Source organism: Chanos chanos, chromosome 6, assembly GCF_902362185.1.
Source record: "Chanos chanos chromosome 6, fChaCha1.1, whole genome shotgun sequence".
Classification (NCBI taxonomy): domain Eukaryota; kingdom Metazoa; phylum Chordata; class Actinopteri; order Gonorynchiformes; family Chanidae; genus Chanos; species Chanos chanos.
Window position 1 is genome coordinate 39,668,128 of NC_044500.1, and position 20,235 is coordinate 39,688,362.

The 20,235-nt window shown below is 41.1% G+C and overlaps 3 protein-coding genes across 6 annotated transcripts; 1 reads left to right on the forward strand and 2 right to left on the reverse strand.

Annotated features, from left to right (window-relative positions):
• Window positions 1-2,302: 2,302 nt before the first annotated feature.
• necap2 (NECAP endocytosis associated 2) lies at window positions 2,303-6,126 on the reverse strand. The gene is made up of 8 exons (XM_030777566.1): window positions 5,976-6,126; window positions 5,028-5,128; window positions 4,831-4,935; window positions 4,373-4,454; window positions 3,976-4,084; window positions 3,733-3,886; window positions 3,395-3,488; window positions 2,303-3,139 (listed from the first exon to the last, which is right to left on the reverse strand). Exons 1-8 carry the CDS (start codon window positions 6,068-6,070, stop codon window positions 3,097-3,099), a joined length of 783 nt encoding a protein of 260 aa, XP_030633426.1. The 5' UTR covers window positions 6,071-6,126; the 3' UTR covers window positions 2,303-3,096.
• Window positions 6,127-8,374: 2,248 nt separating this feature from the next.
• Window positions 8,375-10,960, reverse strand: LOC115814662 (SUZ domain-containing protein 1-like). Of its 3 annotated transcripts, none has more exons than XM_030777581.1 (4): window positions 10,904-10,960; window positions 10,103-10,146; window positions 9,554-9,811; window positions 8,375-9,209 (listed from the first exon to the last, which is right to left on the reverse strand). In XM_030777581.1, the coding sequence occupies exons 1-4, from the start codon at window positions 10,952-10,954 to the stop codon at window positions 9,113-9,115; spliced, it is 450 nt and encodes a 149-aa protein (XP_030633441.1). In that variant the 5' UTR covers window positions 10,955-10,960; the 3' UTR covers window positions 8,375-9,112. The 3 variants fall into 3 exon arrangements, with proteins under 3 accessions (XP_030633441.1, XP_030633440.1, XP_030633439.1); XM_030777580.1 differs by having other exon boundaries at window positions 9,554-9,820; XM_030777579.1 differs by having other exon boundaries at window positions 8,375-9,224; window positions 9,554-9,820; window positions 10,097-10,146.
• Window positions 10,961-12,336: 1,376 nt separating this feature from the next.
• fbxo42 (F-box protein 42) lies at window positions 12,337-18,522 on the forward strand. Of its 2 annotated transcripts, none has more exons than XM_030777541.1 (10): window positions 12,337-12,443; window positions 13,570-13,863; window positions 13,972-14,088; window positions 14,939-15,073; window positions 15,164-15,317; window positions 15,448-15,558; window positions 16,037-16,133; window positions 16,248-16,304; window positions 16,637-16,753; window positions 16,925-18,522. In XM_030777541.1, exons 2-10 carry the CDS (start codon window positions 13,575-13,577, stop codon window positions 17,978-17,980), a joined length of 2,133 nt encoding a protein of 710 aa, XP_030633401.1. In that variant the 5' UTR covers window positions 12,337-12,443; window positions 13,570-13,574; the 3' UTR covers window positions 17,981-18,522. The 2 variants fall into 2 exon arrangements, with proteins under 2 accessions (XP_030633401.1, XP_030633402.1); XM_030777542.1 differs by lacking the exon at window positions 12,337-12,443 and having other exon boundaries at window positions 13,575-13,640; window positions 13,683-13,863.
• The last annotated feature ends 1,713 nt before the right edge of the window (window positions 18,523-20,235 follow it).

Here is a 20,235-nt window from a genome sequence, read left to right on the forward strand (position 1 = left end):
TGTTTTGTTTACCTGTGATGCCCCCTTGTGGCTCTGTGGGTAATGCAGGCTACTAACTGCAGCAGCCACCCAGCTAACAATAAACTTGAGTCTTTTGACTGAGTGTGATCATGTAGTCATTGCTACATGTGAAAGATCACCTTATCAAAACTTCATCTAAAAGACTGAGGTATGTCAATAGCCAGCTCTTTTGTCTGACAGTGAAAGAAACCTCTACTCCTGGAATATCTCGTTCTTTTGGCTCTGCCACATCGATGGGGAAAAAAGAATAAGTTAGCCTACATATATTATAAGACTATGAATAAATAAAAACAACAGCTCTTTCAGCTTTTTTAAGCGGTTGCACAGATTGAAAAGTGTGATTTGCCGTTTTTCGCCTCCAGTTGCCCCACAACATGATAGAGGACCAAAGTATCACTCCTGCACCACTCCTTGTGAAACAATGTAGTGTAGTTCGCTTGTCGTCACAACCGCTACATTGTGGTAAATCAGATCAAGCAATCACATCATTTTTGAGTTGGGTTGTTTCTGTAACCATCTGCCGTAGCTAGCGGGTAATTATTATCTTAGCCGGGTTACGATCAAATAATATTTTAAACAACCTCCTGCCTTCTTTTACCATCCAACATATTTACAATCCACCAACACGACATTGGAACTGATAAAAGTGGTGCTCTTCATGTAATATGATATAGGGGCTTGCTTCCTCATAAGCGAGCTAATACTTGTGATGCATGCAGGCACAAGCTACTAATGCCAGAAGCTAGTCATTTCAGTTCACATAGCTTTATATTAGCGATGCAAACTTTTGCACGAGCATAACGAGAAGAATCTTACCCAGTGTAGAAATGGGATAAACCGCAAGGTGTCAAACACGTGAACATCTTATATATGACACTATGCATGTGGCGCCTTTGTATGAAACTGTTTGGTTTAAAACAGGATCACACATCATGTATCCCGATTCGTTGAGTGTTGTTCCGAGTCTTTTCCGGGGAGGGACTATGTATCTCTGTACAATCGCTCAAACTGTCACAAAAGCTTCGTTCCTAAAGTATCACTGGAGTCATGAAACTGAACGTTTAAAGCGCTGTAGTCCAAACTGAGCCCGGTGAGTCCTCCTGGCGTTGAAAATATTGTCTTGGGAATTAGCACAGTGCGCAATTGGGTAGACCACTGTCTTTCAAAGGTGTCCACTTAAGGCGCCCCGGCAATTAAACTTCTTAAAACACATACTCACACACATTCTGAAATCTCTTCCTTTGACACCGGGTAGAGGAATGAAGTGAGACAACTATACTTACATTACGGCCCTTCAGCTGATTGCCCTTCAGACGAATTACTAAGGCATAAAAAACCATAAACACAGTTTACACCATGGAGACATCTACAGCAACCCCACACTAACTGTGCCTCGGGTCACTAAGGAAAACCATGAGAAGACAACAGTGTGTCAGATCTACTAATACTGTAATACTATATGCAGTTCATTGTGTCTATCATCTTAAATACTTGCTCAAAATGCAATCAAGTACATTTTGTTCCTAAAGATTATTTGTAAACCCTGGTGTGCCTTAAGGTGACACTGCTTCAAAGTGTTTATTAATCCATATAACCTCAATATCCTCTTTACAGCGTCAAGACACTGATGTTCATATTTAATGCTGAGCTATGCCTGGATGGCTTAGCATTTTGAAATGTCTCGCTTTTATCGCAGCTAAATTAATACATAATCACATAAATGTGAGGAAAGTCACAACAGGAAAAGAAGTTTATTATTTACATATAAATGTAGCTTTACATTTTATACAGGTATTTTGTTTAAAAGGCACTCGTGGCAAATGCTCCAAAATCTAAACCCATTATCTCACTTTAACTGATCCTATCCACTTTAAGGCATTTGATGGGGAGGTGGCTCGGGTAAAGAGGAAACAGTCATTTTGGTACAACTTGTAAACAAATATAAAAACACACAAATCTTCAAATTCACTACCATGAGAATGAAATGATCTAAAGCTCAGTATAGCCTTTTTTTTCACTCCGTTTGTGAATAAAACAAGGACTTGAGATTATGCTGTAGTCAGTCAGGCTATAATGCCTTTAACCTAAAAGAATATCTCATAGAAATTTGTCTGAGACATTGCCTCAGAAAGACTTTTTGATCTCTACAGACTGAGAGAGTGAAAAAAGAAAAGCATTACTGCAGCACTGAGTCGAGCATTTAAAAAAACTACAAGACCAAGATCTCCTAGAGCCAACACTGCAGATCCCCCCCCCCCCCCCCCCCCCACACCCCCCCACACACACAGTGTCCATTACACAGAATGAGCACAGAATTCAGGAAAGACAAACTGACCATAACATAACACCTTTTCACACTCCCCTCACGATAAACACAAAAGAGACTAAAACGTTCAAAATCCCAAGAAAAAAGAAAAATCACTGGTTTGAGATGATGTCTGAGAGAAAAAAAAACAGAGATGAAGTCTATAAAAGATGGAAAGAAATGAAGTGACAGAAAGAACAAGTGAAAGGGGGCCACGGGAGGACGATCATTCTCTATCACTGTGAGAAATCTAGGAAGAGTCATAGTCGAGGCCGAATGTGTGCCTCAACATGTAGGTAAGTTATTAGTTTAAAACAATATGGAATGCACAATGTTTACCTGAGGAGACAAGAGAAAAATCACCACACTCAGGTCTAGAAACTCCATCAAAATGACAACAGACATATAAAGTCACAGCAACTGAACCCATACATTAACAGACACATAAAAGACCACATGAACTTATTTATACTTCAAATCAAGAAAAGAGGGAGCCATCCATTATGGTCTCTTCAGATTGCATAGGAAAAAAAAAAAACTTTTTCAAATACTAGACTAGACATCTTTGTGTCACTGAAACTAAGAGCTGGTTAACTGTGAATATGTGTGTCTGAAAGTTCATGTTGATGCAATAAAGTAGTTCCATTGTCTGTTCTGTAGAAACAGTCCACTTGTATCCCCACATTATTAATCCATTTCTCCTCCATACTATTACAGTGATGTGAGGACCAGGACTTGTTATATGTCTGTGTGTACTGTTCTTCAAACACCTAAAATTGCACCCATCCTGATTTCACAGTGTCCTGACTGGAGCTGTAAAGAAAGGCAAGTAAAGGCAGAAAGAAATAAGTATGGTAGGGCATTTGATTTCATAAACCTTCCTCACATTCAATGCCAATGAAATGAAATATGCTATTTCGATGTCGTACAAGACATAGTTAAGTGTTTTGTAACTGTCTGTGTATTCAAATTTCCAAGGTCAAGTGAATACATTTAATCAAATCTGAATTCTAAGAGGAACAAAAGAAATGGTTACAATAAGAAGGAGAAACAGGAACTGGACCTGACCTGGTACCAGCAGCAGTGAAGTCTCCCCACAGGTCCTGAGTAGGCTGAGCTGGGGCAGAGGGGGCAGAGGGGGCTCCAAAATCAAGAAGTGTACCTGAGAAAAAAAAATATTGTTTGACACTCTTATAATTTATCATTTAGGTATTACCAACATTAAGATCAAAGATGCACTGCCAACATTGGGCTATGACACAGTCTTACAAGTTCAACTGTTGCAAGACTACTTTTCACGATGAATCCGATACACCAGACTTGTTTCATCTCTCATTGTGAAGCACAATGGAAGTGTTATTTGACTCTGGTCTTTTTACAGTACTGCTGCACTGAGCTGGACTCACTTGTATTGGGCTGTGTGGGGGCTGCTGACTGAGGTGCTCCTGGGGGTGGGAGAAGGCCTCCACTCTTCACACCAGGAGGTGGAGGGAGAAGGCCACTGCCGGCTGGACGGGGTTTGGCTGCTCCTGCTGTAGCTGTGTCTTTCTTCTTTATGTTCTGATATAAGAAAAAAAAAAAATTAATTCTTCCCGCCTGTCAAGTTGTGCCCCACACATCTCGTGCCTCTCCCAACTCTTATCTCTTACCCCAATGTTGATTTTGATGGTCTGGCCCTCTTTGAAGCCCAGGTCCAATTTGGGTCCTGCACTGAAATTAGCCTCTTGTTTTGCCAGCTCACTTTCCTGTTTAACCCATCTAAGGGAAGCCGCAGCAAAAAGGAAATAAAAGCAGTGTTTTTTTTTAAGATGCTGGATAGGCAATAGCTACAAAAGTGAGGGTTAAGTTCCTTTTATTTCAGGATACAGTTTCGTCTTCTTCATTTTTAGTTAACAGAGTTAAGACTGTGCTAAAGGGTGAATTCAAAGATCTGTGAGCATGTTTTTAAATGTACAAGTATCTTAATGCTGAATTGTTCTTACATTGCTCTTAATCAAACTACAGTAACATAATGAGAGCCACGAGTCAGGTAGTAACTTGACTCACTTAAAGTGGTCCTGTAATGCCACATTGAAATCAAAGGAATCTCCACGGTCTGCAAAACCAAGGCCGATAAACGCATGACGCCCTGAAACAGCGGAGGCAACGAGAGAAACAGAAGGAAATACATATTAGTGAATTTACATGTTTTGGACTATGCCCAGTTTTGTGCTAAGATCATTCATTTATTGTGACCAACATATGACTTTTGTTCAGTTTCAAAAGGTGAATACCTAACGTAACCCAAAATCAAAAGCCCGAGTACCAGCCATGTACAGAATAACTCAGGGTTATGTAGGATAAACCTGATAGGTCTTCTGTATTTAAGACATAGTTGGAGCTATTTAAATATAGCATTTCAAATACCAGCAACCATGTTCACATATAATACCTTTACAGTCAACACAAGCACATTACTTTGTCAAACCAATATTTACAATACATTTGTAAGATAATGCCCCAACCATTGCCATCTTCTATCCGGATAACAAAGTATCTACTGGAATCAGTGACAGCCTCCACAACAGAGCCTGGGTACTGATCTACTGGAGCCTGAGCAAACAATTCTCCTGCAAAACAAACATCACACAGTAATTATACCAATTCTAATATCACATTCACTGCGATGATTAATGATCTATTTTATTCCTGTAGTTCTTACCCGTGGTCTTATCCTCAAGCTTAATATAAGCGATTTTGCCTTTATTAGTGATTTTAAGCCTGCCACTCCAGGCTGGCTCATCCAGCTTCCAGTCAGCAGCACTGAAAACACAAGTCCAGCAACAGGTCACACGCAGCTTTGCCTTAAAAGCCCAGATTTCACTATGTGTTCGAGGTTTTGAATAACATTATAGACATGACGCTTTTGTTGCAAGCAAAATGAACGACAGGTAAATAATAAGAGGATATAATGGTCATCACAGAGGATCGCTGCATAACGTAATTAAAATGCGGCACACGAGTTACAGAAGACAAGAATTACAAGAATTATGGTTACAAAGAATGCAAAACAAAAACAATAACAAATGGGTCAACATTTGATTAACAAAACCATCTTCAGTGCCAAGACTTTGACAACAAGTTATTGCCAGCTGTTTTGCTGTTCAAAAACTTGAACATTCTCATCCTGGTTGCCCTGTAAAATTACATAACCCAACTTCCCGACACTTCTGAGCCACCGTAGACTGCCATGTCTCGTGTCAGTAGTTCCTGTTTAAGTTTTTGTGATATGTCACTCGAAATAAAAAATATTTTCGTCTCCAGCTGGGAACAAACTTTGCTTCAAAAATAAACATTTCAAGCACAATACTTCGTGCGTCCGGTTTGCTTGACTGCAATTTCATTAACTGAGCTAGCAAAGTGCTTCGTGCGGAGCAAAGGTCTGCAATGGCAACATCTGGCCAACGAACTAGATCGATCTAATGACCCATTTGACTAAAATAGTCATCTGTTCTTTCCATCTAAGATTTAGGCTGTTCGATCTGGAAATAACTGCAAATAGACCGTTAGAGACAGTTCACACTGCACTGAGTCAGATGTTCCTACGAAGTTTCTGAACTGGAAATGACAAGCGAAAGTTGGCTCAATAAATGTCCACTTATCAACTCACCGATATCCACGGTTCGAGGCTCTTGGTGGAATCCTGTACACATGAACCTCTGGCTTTACACAGAGTATTGATTCATATGAACCGTCATCGGCCATCGTCGCTGTTTGAGTTCAAAACTTTCAGAACAATCACCTGGGTACAACGGCAAGGAAGTGTTCACGGAGAGTGGCTTGTGTCACTTCCGGAACTTGAAGCTTAAAAAGTAAAAAATAAAAGACCCTAAAAGCTCTTCGAAGTAATCCATAGAATTTAGAATTTACTTGCGTACTAAATTCTAATCAGGTCAGCGGGGAAAAGCGACTTGTGTCACATGAGGCTTACAACCTGTGCAATGCCGCAATGTCAGCAATGTGTATTGCCTACCATACACACTGTGTGTGTGTGGATACCTCGCCAGGTAATCCATCCTTGCAGAATACCTTGATGAGGAACAAAACATCAGTTACTTTCATAAATTTCTGCAAGAGGGAATGAGATTAACAATCAAGGTTGCATTGACTAAAATAAGAACATATCTGGCTCATTGCATTGTCTTTGAGTAATCCTTCAGGATATCAAACAGCTGGGTGCCTGAAAGTAAACAATGTAGTACATTTTTCAGTTTTCCTTCTTTAGGGGAAATTTCAAATAGTATTTTCCAAACCTGGACAAGTTTTGACCATGAATTCAGTAAACTAAATATAACTATCAAAAGTACAACAGCACCACAAATATCATTAAATCAGTTTATTTGAAATAAATCAGAGCACAGATAAAATGGCTACGTTCAGGTTAAACAGCACAGGTGGTAAGGATGAAACGGGCAGTAGGTTAATATGGCTGTCTTGAATTACAAAATTCATAAACTCGTTACAGCAGGGGAGAGGACAGTGCCAACTACCCACAAGGCAAGTACTAAAGACACAAAACAGGAACAGTTTTAAACACACCATTCCCTGGTGGTTAAGATGAATGCTGGTTCTTGAACCTTAACAGGTTTCACATTACTCTTGAAAGTCTCTTGCCTTGCTAAAAATTCTCTGAAACTAGGCTTCTGACAATAGAAATGTGCACCCATGCTGACAGATGTTAATGGGAATTATCACATGGAGTATTAGAGTCATTTCTATGTTACATTCACTTGAGCAAACAAGCTCCATGGAGACATCTGATTCTCATTTTCTGACACATCCATATGATTGTGAAAGGGTACACATAATCAGTGAATGCACAAACAACCGAGAATGTTCCCTTGATATGCTATTATACTATTCTTTAAGTTAATACTTAATGTTTAATATCTCTACATTTAGATGCAAGAACTTGACAAACACTCTGCTTTAAAAAATATAAAAATAAAACTATCTAATCTACATCACCACCTGCCAAAAATATGTAATATTGAGATTTTCTTTTAAAGGGAGTTCCTGAAAAAGATCGAGAGGCTGTTTGTTCAAAATACTCTGAGACAGCAAGTGACATCTTCCTCCATTTTAGGGTTCTGTGAAGCAATTGTAACAGCACTAGGTAGGCTTGGTTAAAAAGGCAAAAACTGCACACATTTAAGTTCATCCAGAAGGAACTTGCTTGTCATTAGAAGAACGGGGGTGAGAAAACTGTTTCTGGACTAAAAATAAAGTTGTACAAGAGCAAGATGACAGAAAACGGTCTTAAAACCACTGCACTTGACAATGAGTTACCCAAAATTCGAAATGAACTGTATAAAACAAATAAAGAACACAGACGTACACCAAACAAACAAATATTTCGACATGAGATATTGCATGCAATTTGAGGAGTCGGTTAAGGCTTTTGAGAGCCCAACTGGACTGAGAAGAGCAAACATTACATCTACATTTCATCATCTGTAAGTCTCCACCATAAGTCAAGCTCTTCAGGCAGTGAGAATTTCTGAGGGAACAGAGATTTTAAAAAGGACTGTCTGAAATTTGGCACACAAAGATATTTGGTTCTTTTCTTGTCTCTTAACTTGTCTACACATAGTTTGTTATTCCTAAATGAAAGTAAAGTTATTTTTTCTCTACAGAAAAAAGCCAACATTAAAAGATTTAGAAATGACAGATTATAGTTGTATAACTGACTGCTCTAAGAAATGAAGTAAAAAGGTCTATCTTATATAGGCTAGTTCTCATTTTTCACCCCTTCTTGTCAAGCATCAGCTATCCTATTACTACGCCAAAGCACTACTCTACCACTCACACAATATGCTTGGCTTCTTTTCTATCAGTGTATCATTTGTGACGGTGATTGAAATACCAAAAAGCTGATTACAATATGTGATGTCAGGATCATGTACGCAGACATTCATTCAAGGTCAATCATTCTTATCTGTCATTAGCCGTAGAGTGAAGAAACCAATAATAACCATACATTAGTATGCATACCTGGTAATACTTAACTCTGCCCTAAGAAAAAAAAAAGACGAGAGTAATTGTTTAAAGAAGACCATGAAGATGAAAAAAAAAAAAAGCTGGCAAAAATAATCTGTTTCAGCTCAGCAACACAGATGTCCCATTGAGATTTGCTTGTCATTCATATGGGTTTCAGTATTATTGCTTTATGAGGCCAACTTTAGGTGGCCTACTGTCCAATTCATCTTGCTGTGGAGACAAAGTGCTTTGTTTCACTGGGCATGCTTCCTTTTTTTCACTATTGACGCCCCCCCCCCTCTTTTTTTTTTTTTCTTTGCTTTTCTATGTTTCAGCCTTGGGTCCTCAAAGTGGTGAGGAGGGTGGGGAGCACAGCAGGGGAGGTGAGAGGTAACTCAGGGAGCAAGGGAGAATGGGAGAGTTCAGAGTCCTGAGGAAATGATGGCCTAGTCACAGTGCGCAGTGTCAGCCAAAGAGGAGATTTCACCCTCAGCTCCTCACTTTTTCTCCCTGGCCCCCTCTTCCCCTCCACATCCACACAAATACCTCGAACATGGCAAAATGGTGAGCCACGTTGCTAAGTGGGATGGGAGAGGGTTGGGGGCTCCTGATAATAGCATATCTATTCATACATTTATATGTCATGTAACTTTGTGAAATTGTCCCTCCAGTGTCTTTGAATCTCTACACCCTCCAAACTTCCGATCATAGAAGCTAACTCTCTTGGACTCCGAAGTTTCGAACACTGAAGAGACTTTCTACAGCTTCTTATCTGCACAGGCGAAATCCCTGTGTACCATCAGGTCCTCTCGGCTGACGTATGATGTGATTGTTTGATCGAACTTGCTCCGGTATCGTTGAGGCACTAGCAGATACTGACCTTAAAGACAAGGAAAAAGAGGCAGACTGTCTATTTAAACGCATTTGGCTACCTATACGTAGGTATGGCAGACAGTATCAGCAAGTACAAGTGCTTTTCCTTGTCTAATCTTAAATATTGTTCTGAGTTCTTAAATACTGTTCTATTGTTCAAAGTCTATTCTTTGAGTGTATCTTTACAATCATGGCTTGTGCAAACACGGTATGCAGTAATTATAGGTGTTTTTGTGTGAATCTTCAGGTAGTTTAAGGAGTTTTCATAAGAAAGGTATCTCAATTAACTGTCTCTCTGACAAGTCTACTAGCTGTACGAAAATTCATCCTTCTGACCTATCTGGCCTGTCTCTTTCCTGAGGTGTTTCTTCAGCGCTGGCACTGCCCAGAATTCGTCTCCTGGCTTCTGCATACTCTGCTTCCCTTTGGGCCAGGGACTTGACTTGTAGAGTAGGGCGGGCTTGGATTTGAGGTCCAATTGATCCATTGCTGGACGGGCGCTTTAGGATGCGAATCTGAGGAGGGGGAGCTGGAGGCACTGAATCATCTGGTATTACAATGGCAGTCCTTATGGGGGAGTTACCAGAGACCTCACTGCTCTCTCTGCAATCGACAGAATACTTTGTCAGTTTATGAGTTCGAACCTTCAAAGGTATATATTTCATCTGATATTACATGCGCTCAAAAGAATAACACCAGAAGCATGCATGGTCTGCTTTCCACACTGTCCAAGATGAAAAAAAAAAACCTTCAGTCAATAGAAGTTCATTAGGCTAACATCAAAATGTGTGTCTTTAATTCACATATAAACTGCCACCAGGCAACTGATGGTAAAAGTGTGCAAAAACGGATGTAGACAGAACACTTGATGAAACTCACTTTGACTTCTGGATGATTTTAAGTTTTGCCTCAAGTCTTCTCTCAATTTCCTAAAGAGAGAGTGGGAGGAGTTATTCAGACTCGTCTTAGTCACGACATCAATAAATACTTTAGCAGGGAGAAATGAAAAACACTAACAAAAAAAACCCAGCATATTGTAACCCAGTGGTGACAGCGAGACAGAATCACTTAGCGGGGAAAATTTCGAACAGCAGACATATTAAATTAAACTCTAAGCTTTCATTGACATTTCAGAGGTACTTGATCAAACAGCTGTGAGGCAGCGTCTGAATAGTTAGCGTTGGTATCACTTCAAAACAAAATGACACACAGACGAAGACCATTAGCATCAGTTCAGTCATACACACGTTTTGAGCGAATATTACAAGGTGGTGTTAAAAGACTGTGAACTGATTCAGAAATATAATCCGTTTCCGAAAGCCCCTCGTTAGCTGTTGCTACATCGTTCCGCGAAATAAACTGAATAATTTGCTATTTGCTTTCTTGAGCTTGTCAATACATTTGGTTCGGACTACCTCAAAATAACTAACAGACACTGTTTCTGATCCTTGGCATCACACGCGGTCACTTGATCGCTTATGAGCAATCTTGCTGGCTGAGCTATAATGCCAGTAAGTTCTGCTAGCTACGATCCTGAAAAAGCCATGGCTCCACGGCCTGTCTGCCCACAACATGAACTCGTCTGAAGTAATCAGAATGTAGTGAAACCAGACAAAAATTACATATGCTGACTGTGTCCACTCAGTTTATGGCCATACAAGATACTATTACAACAATGTCCCTTACGCCGCTCTCTGCAGCTTCCTCCCAGTTTTCCGAGACCTCTTCTTCCTCCATGTCTATTTCAAGCTAGCCGGCTAGTCCATGTAAATTCTATTCGATAAATCTGGACCAGACCCACAAACCCGTCTGCACTTCTTCGTCGGTTTTCTGAAACAAATCAACCGAATATACATCCGATACTTTACTGCCACCTAGTGCATTCACTACTTTTTCGTGTGCGTAGATGTCATAATATGACACGCCCATCTTTATGGCTCTCTTTCGATTTTTTCATATCTTTAAATTTCTCATGCCAAACTAAAACACAAACTGATTAGTAATTTCTACAGTTACTTCACATAAATTACTGTAGTTCTAATATGTTTTTAGCATGAGTGAGAGTTGGTTCAGTATTCATACACGCGTGAAATTTACAAGCAGTGAACTAAAGGCAGTTAGGTTGAATTTGAACTTTGAACCCCACATGAATACCTCAGTGACCTAATAAATGTCGTATTTCTTGATGTAAGTATCCAGCAGGGTGGATATTAGTCTGCAGTGTGCTTCCTCTTGCACAACTTTTATTTTTAGAGCTTCTATTTATCAGACGTCTGTCTCAAAAAGCTTACTGAGTTGCCAGCTGTATTTTTATACCTTACATGGATATCTTGATGCCTCAGAGATTCAGGCAGAGTAAAGGGTTACAGTAAAGACATATTTCTAGAGAAAATATGCAACCTCACGCACAGCGCACAGATGATGCCCTCCAACCAGCCATTTTGCCTTTAAGAAGTGTACTATTGCAGCAAAGAAATGAAAAGTAATTGAGAACTAGGCAAGATCCTTATAACAATGTTAATCAGCAACAATCCTAACCAAGGCCAGTGGTCTAGCTTTGTAGATACCCTTTGAGGTTTGCGTCTCAGAATGTGTTGCAACACATTTTCCCCATCACTGCATTAAAGGACTGTGAGTCGCATGGATCAAATTTCACCACTTTATCAAAGAACACCTTAGGTTTGGCTCTGTTAGGTGATGTGATTGCTGCCAGCGAGAAGGGATAATGCGGAGAACATACCGAGACAATGTAAGTGCTCATAAATTATTATTAAATTTCTGAAATGAAAAGAAAAGAGTTGATTTCTTAAAGCCTGAACGAATATACTGCATTTTGTTTTAATTCCAACCAACAGTAATGATATAGGCTACAAAAACCTTTGGTGTTTTGTAAGTAATCTTCGAACATTTGCTTGTGTGTGGGTATATCTTTAGAATTAACACAACCAAATCTTCACCTGTGTCAGTTTCTTGACATTGCTTGGGGATTAATCGCTAAATCCACAGAAAATCGGGTAAAGTCCAGTGGAATTCAACTGCTTTTGTCCACTCTCGCATCTCTGTGACATTTTACGTGCGCGCTCCCGATTCCTTGCGGAAGATGCTGCCACTGAGGAAGATGGCGAATGTTTGGAGTCTGGAGGCTTATTGCAAGAGCTGATAAAGGGAACCAAAAGACATCAGCCATACTATAGAAACACGAGAAGGGAAGGAATAAAGCAAAACGGTAAATATGAGGGGTTTGTGGGGAATAAATGTTGTCCTAACGAAAAGACTGAACAGAATAACTTTATCCCACTTCTCATCCTAACCATTTTTTTCAGATAGCTAACGGTAGTTAGCAAGCCAGGTTGCTGAACTAGCCAGAATTGTCGCCTGATTGTAACCGGCAGATAGATCGCACATGCTGGAACGACTTAGATTTCTCTATCACTTTTTGCGACGCAAATATCCTTGAATCTGTGAAGCTGTAAAGGTCAGCCTTACTTCTCAGCTGAGAGACGATTTTAAATTACATCCCAGATCGAAGTGGCACAGAGGTGCTCCACCAGCACAGTCTCCCAATAGGCTAATGAAGTAGCAGACTGGCTAACCACCCAGTAAGGTGCGTAACACTAGCGATCTCTTCAGATTTCAGACGAGTTAAACAAAGAACGTCAGAATATTTTCAAGCGTTTGACAGCCTATGTTGAAACACTGCGCGGTACATTTTGCTTGTTATATTTGCTACGTCAACAGCTACTTAGCTTGCATGGTTAGATGAATGTGCTTTCTGCACTCATGTGTCCAGCTAGCTGTGATTGCTAACGGAAGGCATCTAAGCCAGATGTTTTATAGTCAATGTTTCTGTAATAACAGGCCGAATTTACTGAGTCTTGATGCTTAGCCATGGAAACGTAGACACGTTGTGGTCTGAATAAGTAATCTTTCCCTTGTGTCTGTCATCGTCGCGATGAGCCAGGATACCATTCCAACGACTTTGCTAAAACATCCACGAATTGAAAGGATTGATACTGTAACTGAAGGTAATTTAGGTCACGGCAAACAAGCTGTCATGATTTCGAAAATACTAGCGAATAGACTTTGTGAATGTTAGTGGTATTTTGACGCCATGGTTATGCCATTTAGTGACAGACAAATTTTCTCCCGGTTTTTTCTTTTCTTTTCTTTTTTTTTTTGCTACTTGTTCCAGTTGTCAGTGAGATGTGATTTACAAATTGCATCCCATTTGTTTAACGGTACCTTAATTTTCCATACTGGTGTCCGATGTAGCGCTCTTGGTGGGTTGTAAGGAATTAGATACAGTCGCAGTTATAAAACATTAATCTCTCCTTTTCTGTTCCCATTATCAGACGGTATGTCCCGCTCCTCAGACAGTGAGGATGGCTGCTTTGTTGCCATGGACACAGAGGATGGTGGGATTGCACCAGAACATGTTAGCAGAGAACAGGGTATGGAAATGAAGGAAAGTAACATCACCGGAGAAATCAGGACAGAGAAGATTATAGAGGGTGAGAAAGCCAGTGAGCGGGCAATGGTGGAGCTACCAGAGGAAGTACTGGAGTACATCCTATCCTTCCTTTCTCCGTACCAGGAGCATAAGACTGCTGCTCTGGTGTGCAAACAGTGGTACCGCCTCATTAAAGGTCAGTCAATTAATGTTTAGCGAAACCTGAGCGCATGTTGTCATTGGTATGTTGGCCTGTACATATGCATGTGAATGGAGTTTCTGTTTTTTATTCTGGTTTCTTCAGGTGTTGCATATCAATGTTACCATGGTTTCCTGAGAGCTGTTCAAGAGGGCAACATTCAGTGGGAGAGCCGAACTTACCCCTACCCTGGAACACCAATCACCCAGCGCTTCTCACATAGTCAGTAATAAGCCCTTTGTCAAAGGTTTTAATTTTCTTAATACCAAGTAGGAAACACACACGAAAATAGACTTGTCCAATTTGTTTAAATGTTGAACCAGCAGATTCTCATACCATTGAAACTACAGGAAGTCTGAGGCCACACATGTTGCAGTTGTGGGAAACTGCCCTAGTCACAGGATCTGTTAGCCTGAGTCATTCCCACCTGGATGTTAGTTGGAAATTGCAAAGTCTGCAAGACAGTGTGAAAGGGTTGATTGTCATACATACATGTGCCACACCCTCTCTGGCAAGATTCACTCCATTTAAGCAGCTCTTTGTGCTTGATTTTTTTTTAACTTGGAAAGACAAGGAACTAATATAAAGATGCATTATATGAGTGTATACATCAAAACAAGATAATATGAATATGGAATTTTTTGTTATTATTTCTTTCTTCGCTTGACTAAATGTGGTATTTTAATGGCTGCTCTAACTCTTGCTGAAATGCTAAAGGTTAGATTGTACTGTAGTATGTTTGATTTATGCCATTTATTCCAAGTAACTTCTGGATGCTTGACTGCTCTTGTGAGGATTTTTACATCATTAACTGAAATGTTAATGAATAAATTAACATGTAACAAAGGGATCGTCAGAATCCCTAAGAAAATATACTGAGATGCTATCATGTTCTTAAGCTTTAAACTCAGATTTCCTCATTAAGTCTTAAGCTGTTTTGATTTAAGTTTCAGGTGCAGAATCTTAAAATGAACGAGCCAGAGACTATAATTTAACAATTTGGGAAAGAAAATTAAAAGAGGATATTCACTTGCGGCCTGAACTTGAACCACTGTTTTACATTTCATTTCAGGTGCATGTTACTACGACTCTAACCAGTCCATGTATGTGTTTGGTGGCTGCACCCAAAGTAGTTGTAATGCTGCCTTTAATGATCTTTGGAGACTTGACCTTAACAGCAAGGAGTGGATCAGACCCTTGGCATCAGGTAGATACATACACACTTAAACTATGACAGTTATTAACAAGAAGAAAACCTCTAGGCCCATGATCGACATTATTCTTTTTGTTCGTGCAGGCTCCTACCCATCTCCCAAAGCAGGGGCAACCCTGGTGATGTATAAAGACTTGTTAGTACTTTTTGGGGGGTGGACACGACCTAGCCCCTATCCTTTGCACCAACCTGAGAGGTTTTTTGATGAGATCCACACATATTCACCTTCCAAAAACTGGTAAGAATGAAATAGTCAAAAACTGAAGTAGACACTCACTCACCCCTTTTCCATCACTCTAGATTACTACCCTAAGTATCTGTGTATGCAGATATATGTTGATGTTTTTATATATGTGGATGTCTTCTAGGTGGAATTGTATAGTGACAACCCATGGCCCTCCACCTATGGCAGGACACTCTTCCTCTGTCATTGGCAACACCATGGTGGTGTTTGGAGGCTCTCTCGGAGCTCGACAAATGTACGTAAGCCAGGGACGGTACTTGTTGAGGGGGCATTTCGCATATAAGTGTTAAATGCCATTACCAGATAATGACTCCCATTCTGTTTCAGAGGTGGTTGTAAAACGTTTTCACAGAGAACTGTGAGAAAGTTAGTATTCTCTTGATTTAGTCTGAAGTTGATGTGGCACGACTGGTCTCTCAGTCCCTGGGCTCATGTATATGATATGTAAAACCGCTGATCCAGGATCAGTTCTCCTCGGTCCACATTATTATATTTACTTAGGTTGTTAAAGACAAAAGGGTCATGGAACAAAGCTCTTACTCTGAGAAATTTGATATCGTTTGTCTGCTATTTGTGCATCTGAGATCTTATGTGCACTCTGTAAAGAGCAACATCTGCATTACTGTCATAATGTTCTAAATGAACGCATGGACTTTTGCCCTTTTACTGACTTTGCTGTGTTTCACATGGTCTTTCTCTGGATTTCCTCTTAGGAGTAATGAGGTTTGGGTTTTAGATCTTGAACAGTGGTCCTGGTCTAAACCAACCATCACTGGCTCTTCCCCACACCCTCGTGGTGGCCAGTCTCAGGTTAGGCAATCTTGCCCTTTTAAGTCATTTTTGTGTTCTTAAGAAGAGTGTTTGATTTTTAAAATACTCACTCATTTTAGATTATTCACTCCTTAACTCTCTTATCTTTAACAGATTGTAATAGACAATGAGACATTGCTGATCCTAGGAGGTTGTGGAGGACCCAATGCAGTAAGTTTGAATTGTGTTATAGGCTACGCACTCTTCACGATTTTTCTCATTCCTTTGATTTACATGACTTTATAAAGACATATTTAGTTTTTTTTCTTGTCAGATTTAATATAACTAAATGAAATCCAGGCAGTTACATTTTTTATGTCTTCAGTATCAATAAAAGTAGACTCGATTTAAGTAGTGCATTGATTTCAGCTTGTAATCGCTCGGACCACGTGCGCACGATTCTGTCGTTTAAACTGTCGTTCATGTATGTGCTTGTTTCTAAATGTCTGCCCATGTCGTCATTGCTACTAAAATGCTGTGTCATGTCCCTCTATTTTCATCAGCTCTTGAAGGACGCCTGGCTCCTGCACATGGGCTCCCCCACGTGGTCATGGCAGCAGCTGCGTGTGGAGAATGAGGATCACGGAGCTCCAGAGCTGTGGTGCCATCCTGCCTGCAGGGTTTGTGTGCTGCTATCTGTTTTCGTCTGTTGTGTCGTTGGTCTGTTATTGTTTGGGCTGGGTTTTTTTTTGTTTGTTTTTTTTTTTTAAATTGTCTGTATAATTTTTGTAGTGTTGTAGAAATGAATGTGTTTTTTTTTGTTGTTTTTTTTTTTGTTTCACTCTCTGTAGGTGGGACAGTGTGTAGTGGTGTTCTCGCAGGCTCCTTCAGGCCGAGCTCCGCTAAGTCCCAGTCTCAACTCCCGTCCCTCCCCTATTAGTGCCACGCCTGCCCCACTGGGCCCAGATCCCCCCTCTCTGCGGTCCCAGTCGCCTGTTCGGAGCGGGGCGGCGGGGGTGGTCCTGGGGGCAGTGGAAGAGGCACCCTGCGTAAACGGGCGATGGGGGACTTTGCGGCCCCGGCCTTCGGCCAGGGCGGGGGCCCGCGACGGGAGCCCCTCTTCCTCCCAGCAGCAGTCTCCCTCACAGGGCCCCGACAGCCCACCTCTTCCCTCGATCCCCCCCATTCTGAATGGCTCGTCCCCTTCGTCACGCACCAGTCCCGCCCAGGTTGCCTCCCCGCCCTCTCGGCCTCACGCCCATCCCCCAGTTCCCGCGGACTTTGGCTGGGAGTCGCTTCCCTCGTCGTCCTCCTCCTCTTCTTCTGGTCCAGCTCTGGAGCAGCCCAGCATCAACGGCCTGCACACCCCGCCGCCCCCCGTCTCTCCACGCACCCCCCCGGGGGCTGTGTCCCCTGCCGCCCTCCGAAGAGGCCTGGAGGCCATCAAAGCCCTGTCCTCTTCGTCGCTGCCATCCTCATCTTTATCCCACGCGGGAGCATCTGGGTCGGGAAACACGCCCCCTTCCTCTTCTTCTGCTTCCTCTAGCCCACCACAGGCCGGCGGCACGGATGGACACTCCATCCCACCAATCGCCCGTCGGCTTGGCCACCACCCGCCGCAGAGTCTCAACGTAGGCAAGCCACTATATCAATCCCTCAACTGCAAGCCCATGCAGATGTACGTCCTGGACATTTCACGTGCCAAGACGGAGGGCGTGGTCTCTTGGAGGGTCTATGGCAGCGGAGGTGCCCCCACAGCGGTCACTGGCCCCCCCGAGACCAGCCTCCACACTGTAGTCCAAGGTCGTGGGGAGCTCATCATCTTTGGTGGCTTAATGGACAAAAAGCAGAACGTGAAATATTATCCCAAAACCAACGCCTTGTACTTTGTGCGTGCTAAAAGGTAATGCAGCTGGGTACGGAAAAGAGCGAGAGCAATTGGTCCTGGCCAGTAAAGAAAGTTTAAAAAAACAAACAAAACAAAAAAAAAAAAACACAGGATCCCTCTATCCTGGCCATACAAGGGAAGTGAGACTCGCCTTTGCCTGGAGAGGGAGGATCATGGGAAAAGAAAGTGCCACTAATTCCTGCTGTTCACCTCCCTCCCAACACTAATTTCTCAATTTTCTCAATTTCCATAAATCCTCACACATATAGACACATATAATGGATTCTCAGTGATGACTGTTGTGTGAATGAATTGTTCTCCTGACCTCCACCCTTCCTAAAATATGTAAATGGGTGTGTAGAGAGATTGATGGAAAGGAGTTTTTACTGTTTGCTATGGATGAAGCGAACTGTATGTGTTGTCCTCTCTGTCATTTGAGGCAAATAGAGAGAAGACAGGGAGGACTTTTGAAAGGGAGGAACAGTGGTTGACTACCTTGCTTTTTTAATCACTCTTTCAACCTGCATTGTTTACATTGAAAAGTGTGAGAGAAAAGTGTGTTTGTGTATATGTTGATTTGTCTGACAAAGAAGTGTGTGTATGTGTGCGTGCTTGCGTGTGTGCGTGCGTGTGTGTGTAAGAATGGGTTTAGTTGTAAGCGTTTGAGAGTGTGTAAATGCTCTTGTTGATGTTTTTGGGGGGTGCGATGGGTTAAAGATGTTGCAGTGTACTGTAAGCAAAGTTAAAAAATAAAGGCCTCCATGTCTTAACTGTCACAGTTTAATGTCAGATGTCTGATCTGTAGGAGTGTAATGGTATTTCTATTCACACCAAACCTGCTGGTACTGAATCTACTGTTCCATGTGCTTTGAAAACCAAAGGATTTTTTTGTGGGTTAATAATTAATGCAGTAAGTGAAACGCATTGGTTTTTAGTTTAATTCCAACATGGAAAATGGCCTACAACAAAGTACAGATTGCAATACTATTCTAGACTTTAAGCGCCTTAGAAATCAATAAATATCTGGCTCTGTTCATGCAATGTGAGTGCTAAACATTGAAGTCTAATCACATTGGTTAATTTTCCTTTGGTCAAGCCCGGGCAGCTGTTGTCTGTCAGTTAGCCTCTCCGAAATGCTAAGTGAAAATAACAAGCCAGAACTGGACGATCCCCCAGAATCACTGAGTCTCAATTTTCCCACGTTGGAATTTTAGACCTACAGTTTCAGATTGCTCTTATTTGGGATTTGCGCACTGACGTGCTATTGGACATATTTTGTACGTATATTTTCCACAAATGAAATAGCTTAATATCTTCAAATGTGGCATCTTTATTTCAAGAAACAAAACAAAATATGTTTTTTTCTGCTTATGTAGTCCCTACAGCATACGTAAAGCAATTTTAGACTGAGAAGAACCCTCTGAACCAGACACTAGAGGACCTCCAGACATAGAGGGCCTGTTTGTCTCTTTGTCTTTGGCCCGTCGGTCATGTGACAGTTATTCAGCGATCCATCTTACAATATATATTTGATTTGCTTTTTATTATCTCAAATGATATGTTTTATTATCTCAAACAGTAGTAACTGAGATTGCTGTAAGTGGAAACAAAATGATTTCCTCTCGCCTTCATGTGCTTTTATCTGTCTTTTAGAATACTTATCTAAAACTCATCAAAAGCAAATTCCATGCTCTTTCATACATTCATCAATTCTAAGCAAAATGCTGAGCTTTATTTTTTGTACAGAACCTACACTTTGAAAAAGCAGGACAAAACTCATCAGACAATGGGTTTTAGTGTACCGATACACGCCTCATGGTTTGCTTGTTTTCTATTGGCATAATGACCAAATCTTCTCAACTGGTCAACAATGATCATACTTGCTGTTCCTTTATAAAACAAACAACCAGATCTGATTAAGAGGGATCCATAAAGAGAAGTTGGTGTGTAGCAGTTTTTTTTCTCATGATGTCACAATGAGTAACATGGGCTAGTCTGTAAGTACACATAAATCTGCATATACATTGTCTATAAAGATAAATACCATAACTGATATGGTGCACTTTATGTGCAGTTTCACTGCATCTGGTGTTTATTTAAAAATATGACTGAAATTTTGCATAATTCAGAATTACAGGTAAACATATAGCATGTAAAGCAATGGAGTGACCATGAAACAGAGTGAGCTGGTCACTTTTTGTTTTGAAATCTCCGATTAACCCTCTTTTCCAAGCACGGGATAAGCCTTCTCCTGGACATAGATCTTTCCACGGT

What these genes read in the sequence shown, in the direction of transcription:
- necap2 (XM_030777566.1), bottom strand. Translation starts at nt 6,070, where the DNA reads ATGGCCGATGACGGTTCATATGAATCAATACTCTGTGTAAAGCCAGAG. An exon ending in CCATCAAAATCAACATTGGG is followed by an intron (nt 3,887 to 3,975) that starts GTAAGAGATAAG and finishes TTCTTATATCAG; the next exon opens with AACATAAAGAAGAAAGACAC. An exon ending in TTCACTGCTGCTGGTACCAG is followed by an intron (nt 3,140 to 3,394) that starts GTCAGGTCCAGT and finishes CTTTCTTTACAG; the next exon opens with CTCCAGTCAGGACACTGTGA.
- LOC115814662 (XM_030777579.1), bottom strand. Translation starts at nt 10,954, where the DNA reads ATGGAGGAAGAAGAGGTCTCGGAAAACTGGGAGGAAGCTGCAGAGAGC. An exon ending in AGGAAGCTGCAGAGAGCGGC is followed by an intron (nt 10,147 to 10,903) that starts GTAAGGGACATT and finishes CTCTCTCTTTAG; the next exon opens with GAAATTGAGAGAAGACTTGA. An exon ending in GAAAGAGACAGGCCAGATAG is followed by an intron (nt 9,225 to 9,553) that starts GTCAGAAGGATG and finishes CTTGTCTTTAAG; the next exon opens with GTCAGTATCTGCTAGTGCCT.
- fbxo42 (XM_030777541.1), top strand. Translation starts at nt 13,575, where the DNA reads ATGTCCCGCTCCTCAGACAGTGAGGATGGCTGCTTTGTTGCCATGGAC. An exon ending in GTGGTACCGCCTCATTAAAG is followed by an intron (nt 13,864 to 13,971) that starts GTCAGTCAATTA and finishes TGGTTTCTTCAG; the next exon opens with GTGTTGCATATCAATGTTAC. An exon ending in GATCAGACCCTTGGCATCAG is followed by an intron (nt 15,074 to 15,163) that starts GTAGATACATAC and finishes TTGTTCGTGCAG; the next exon opens with GCTCCTACCCATCTCCCAAA.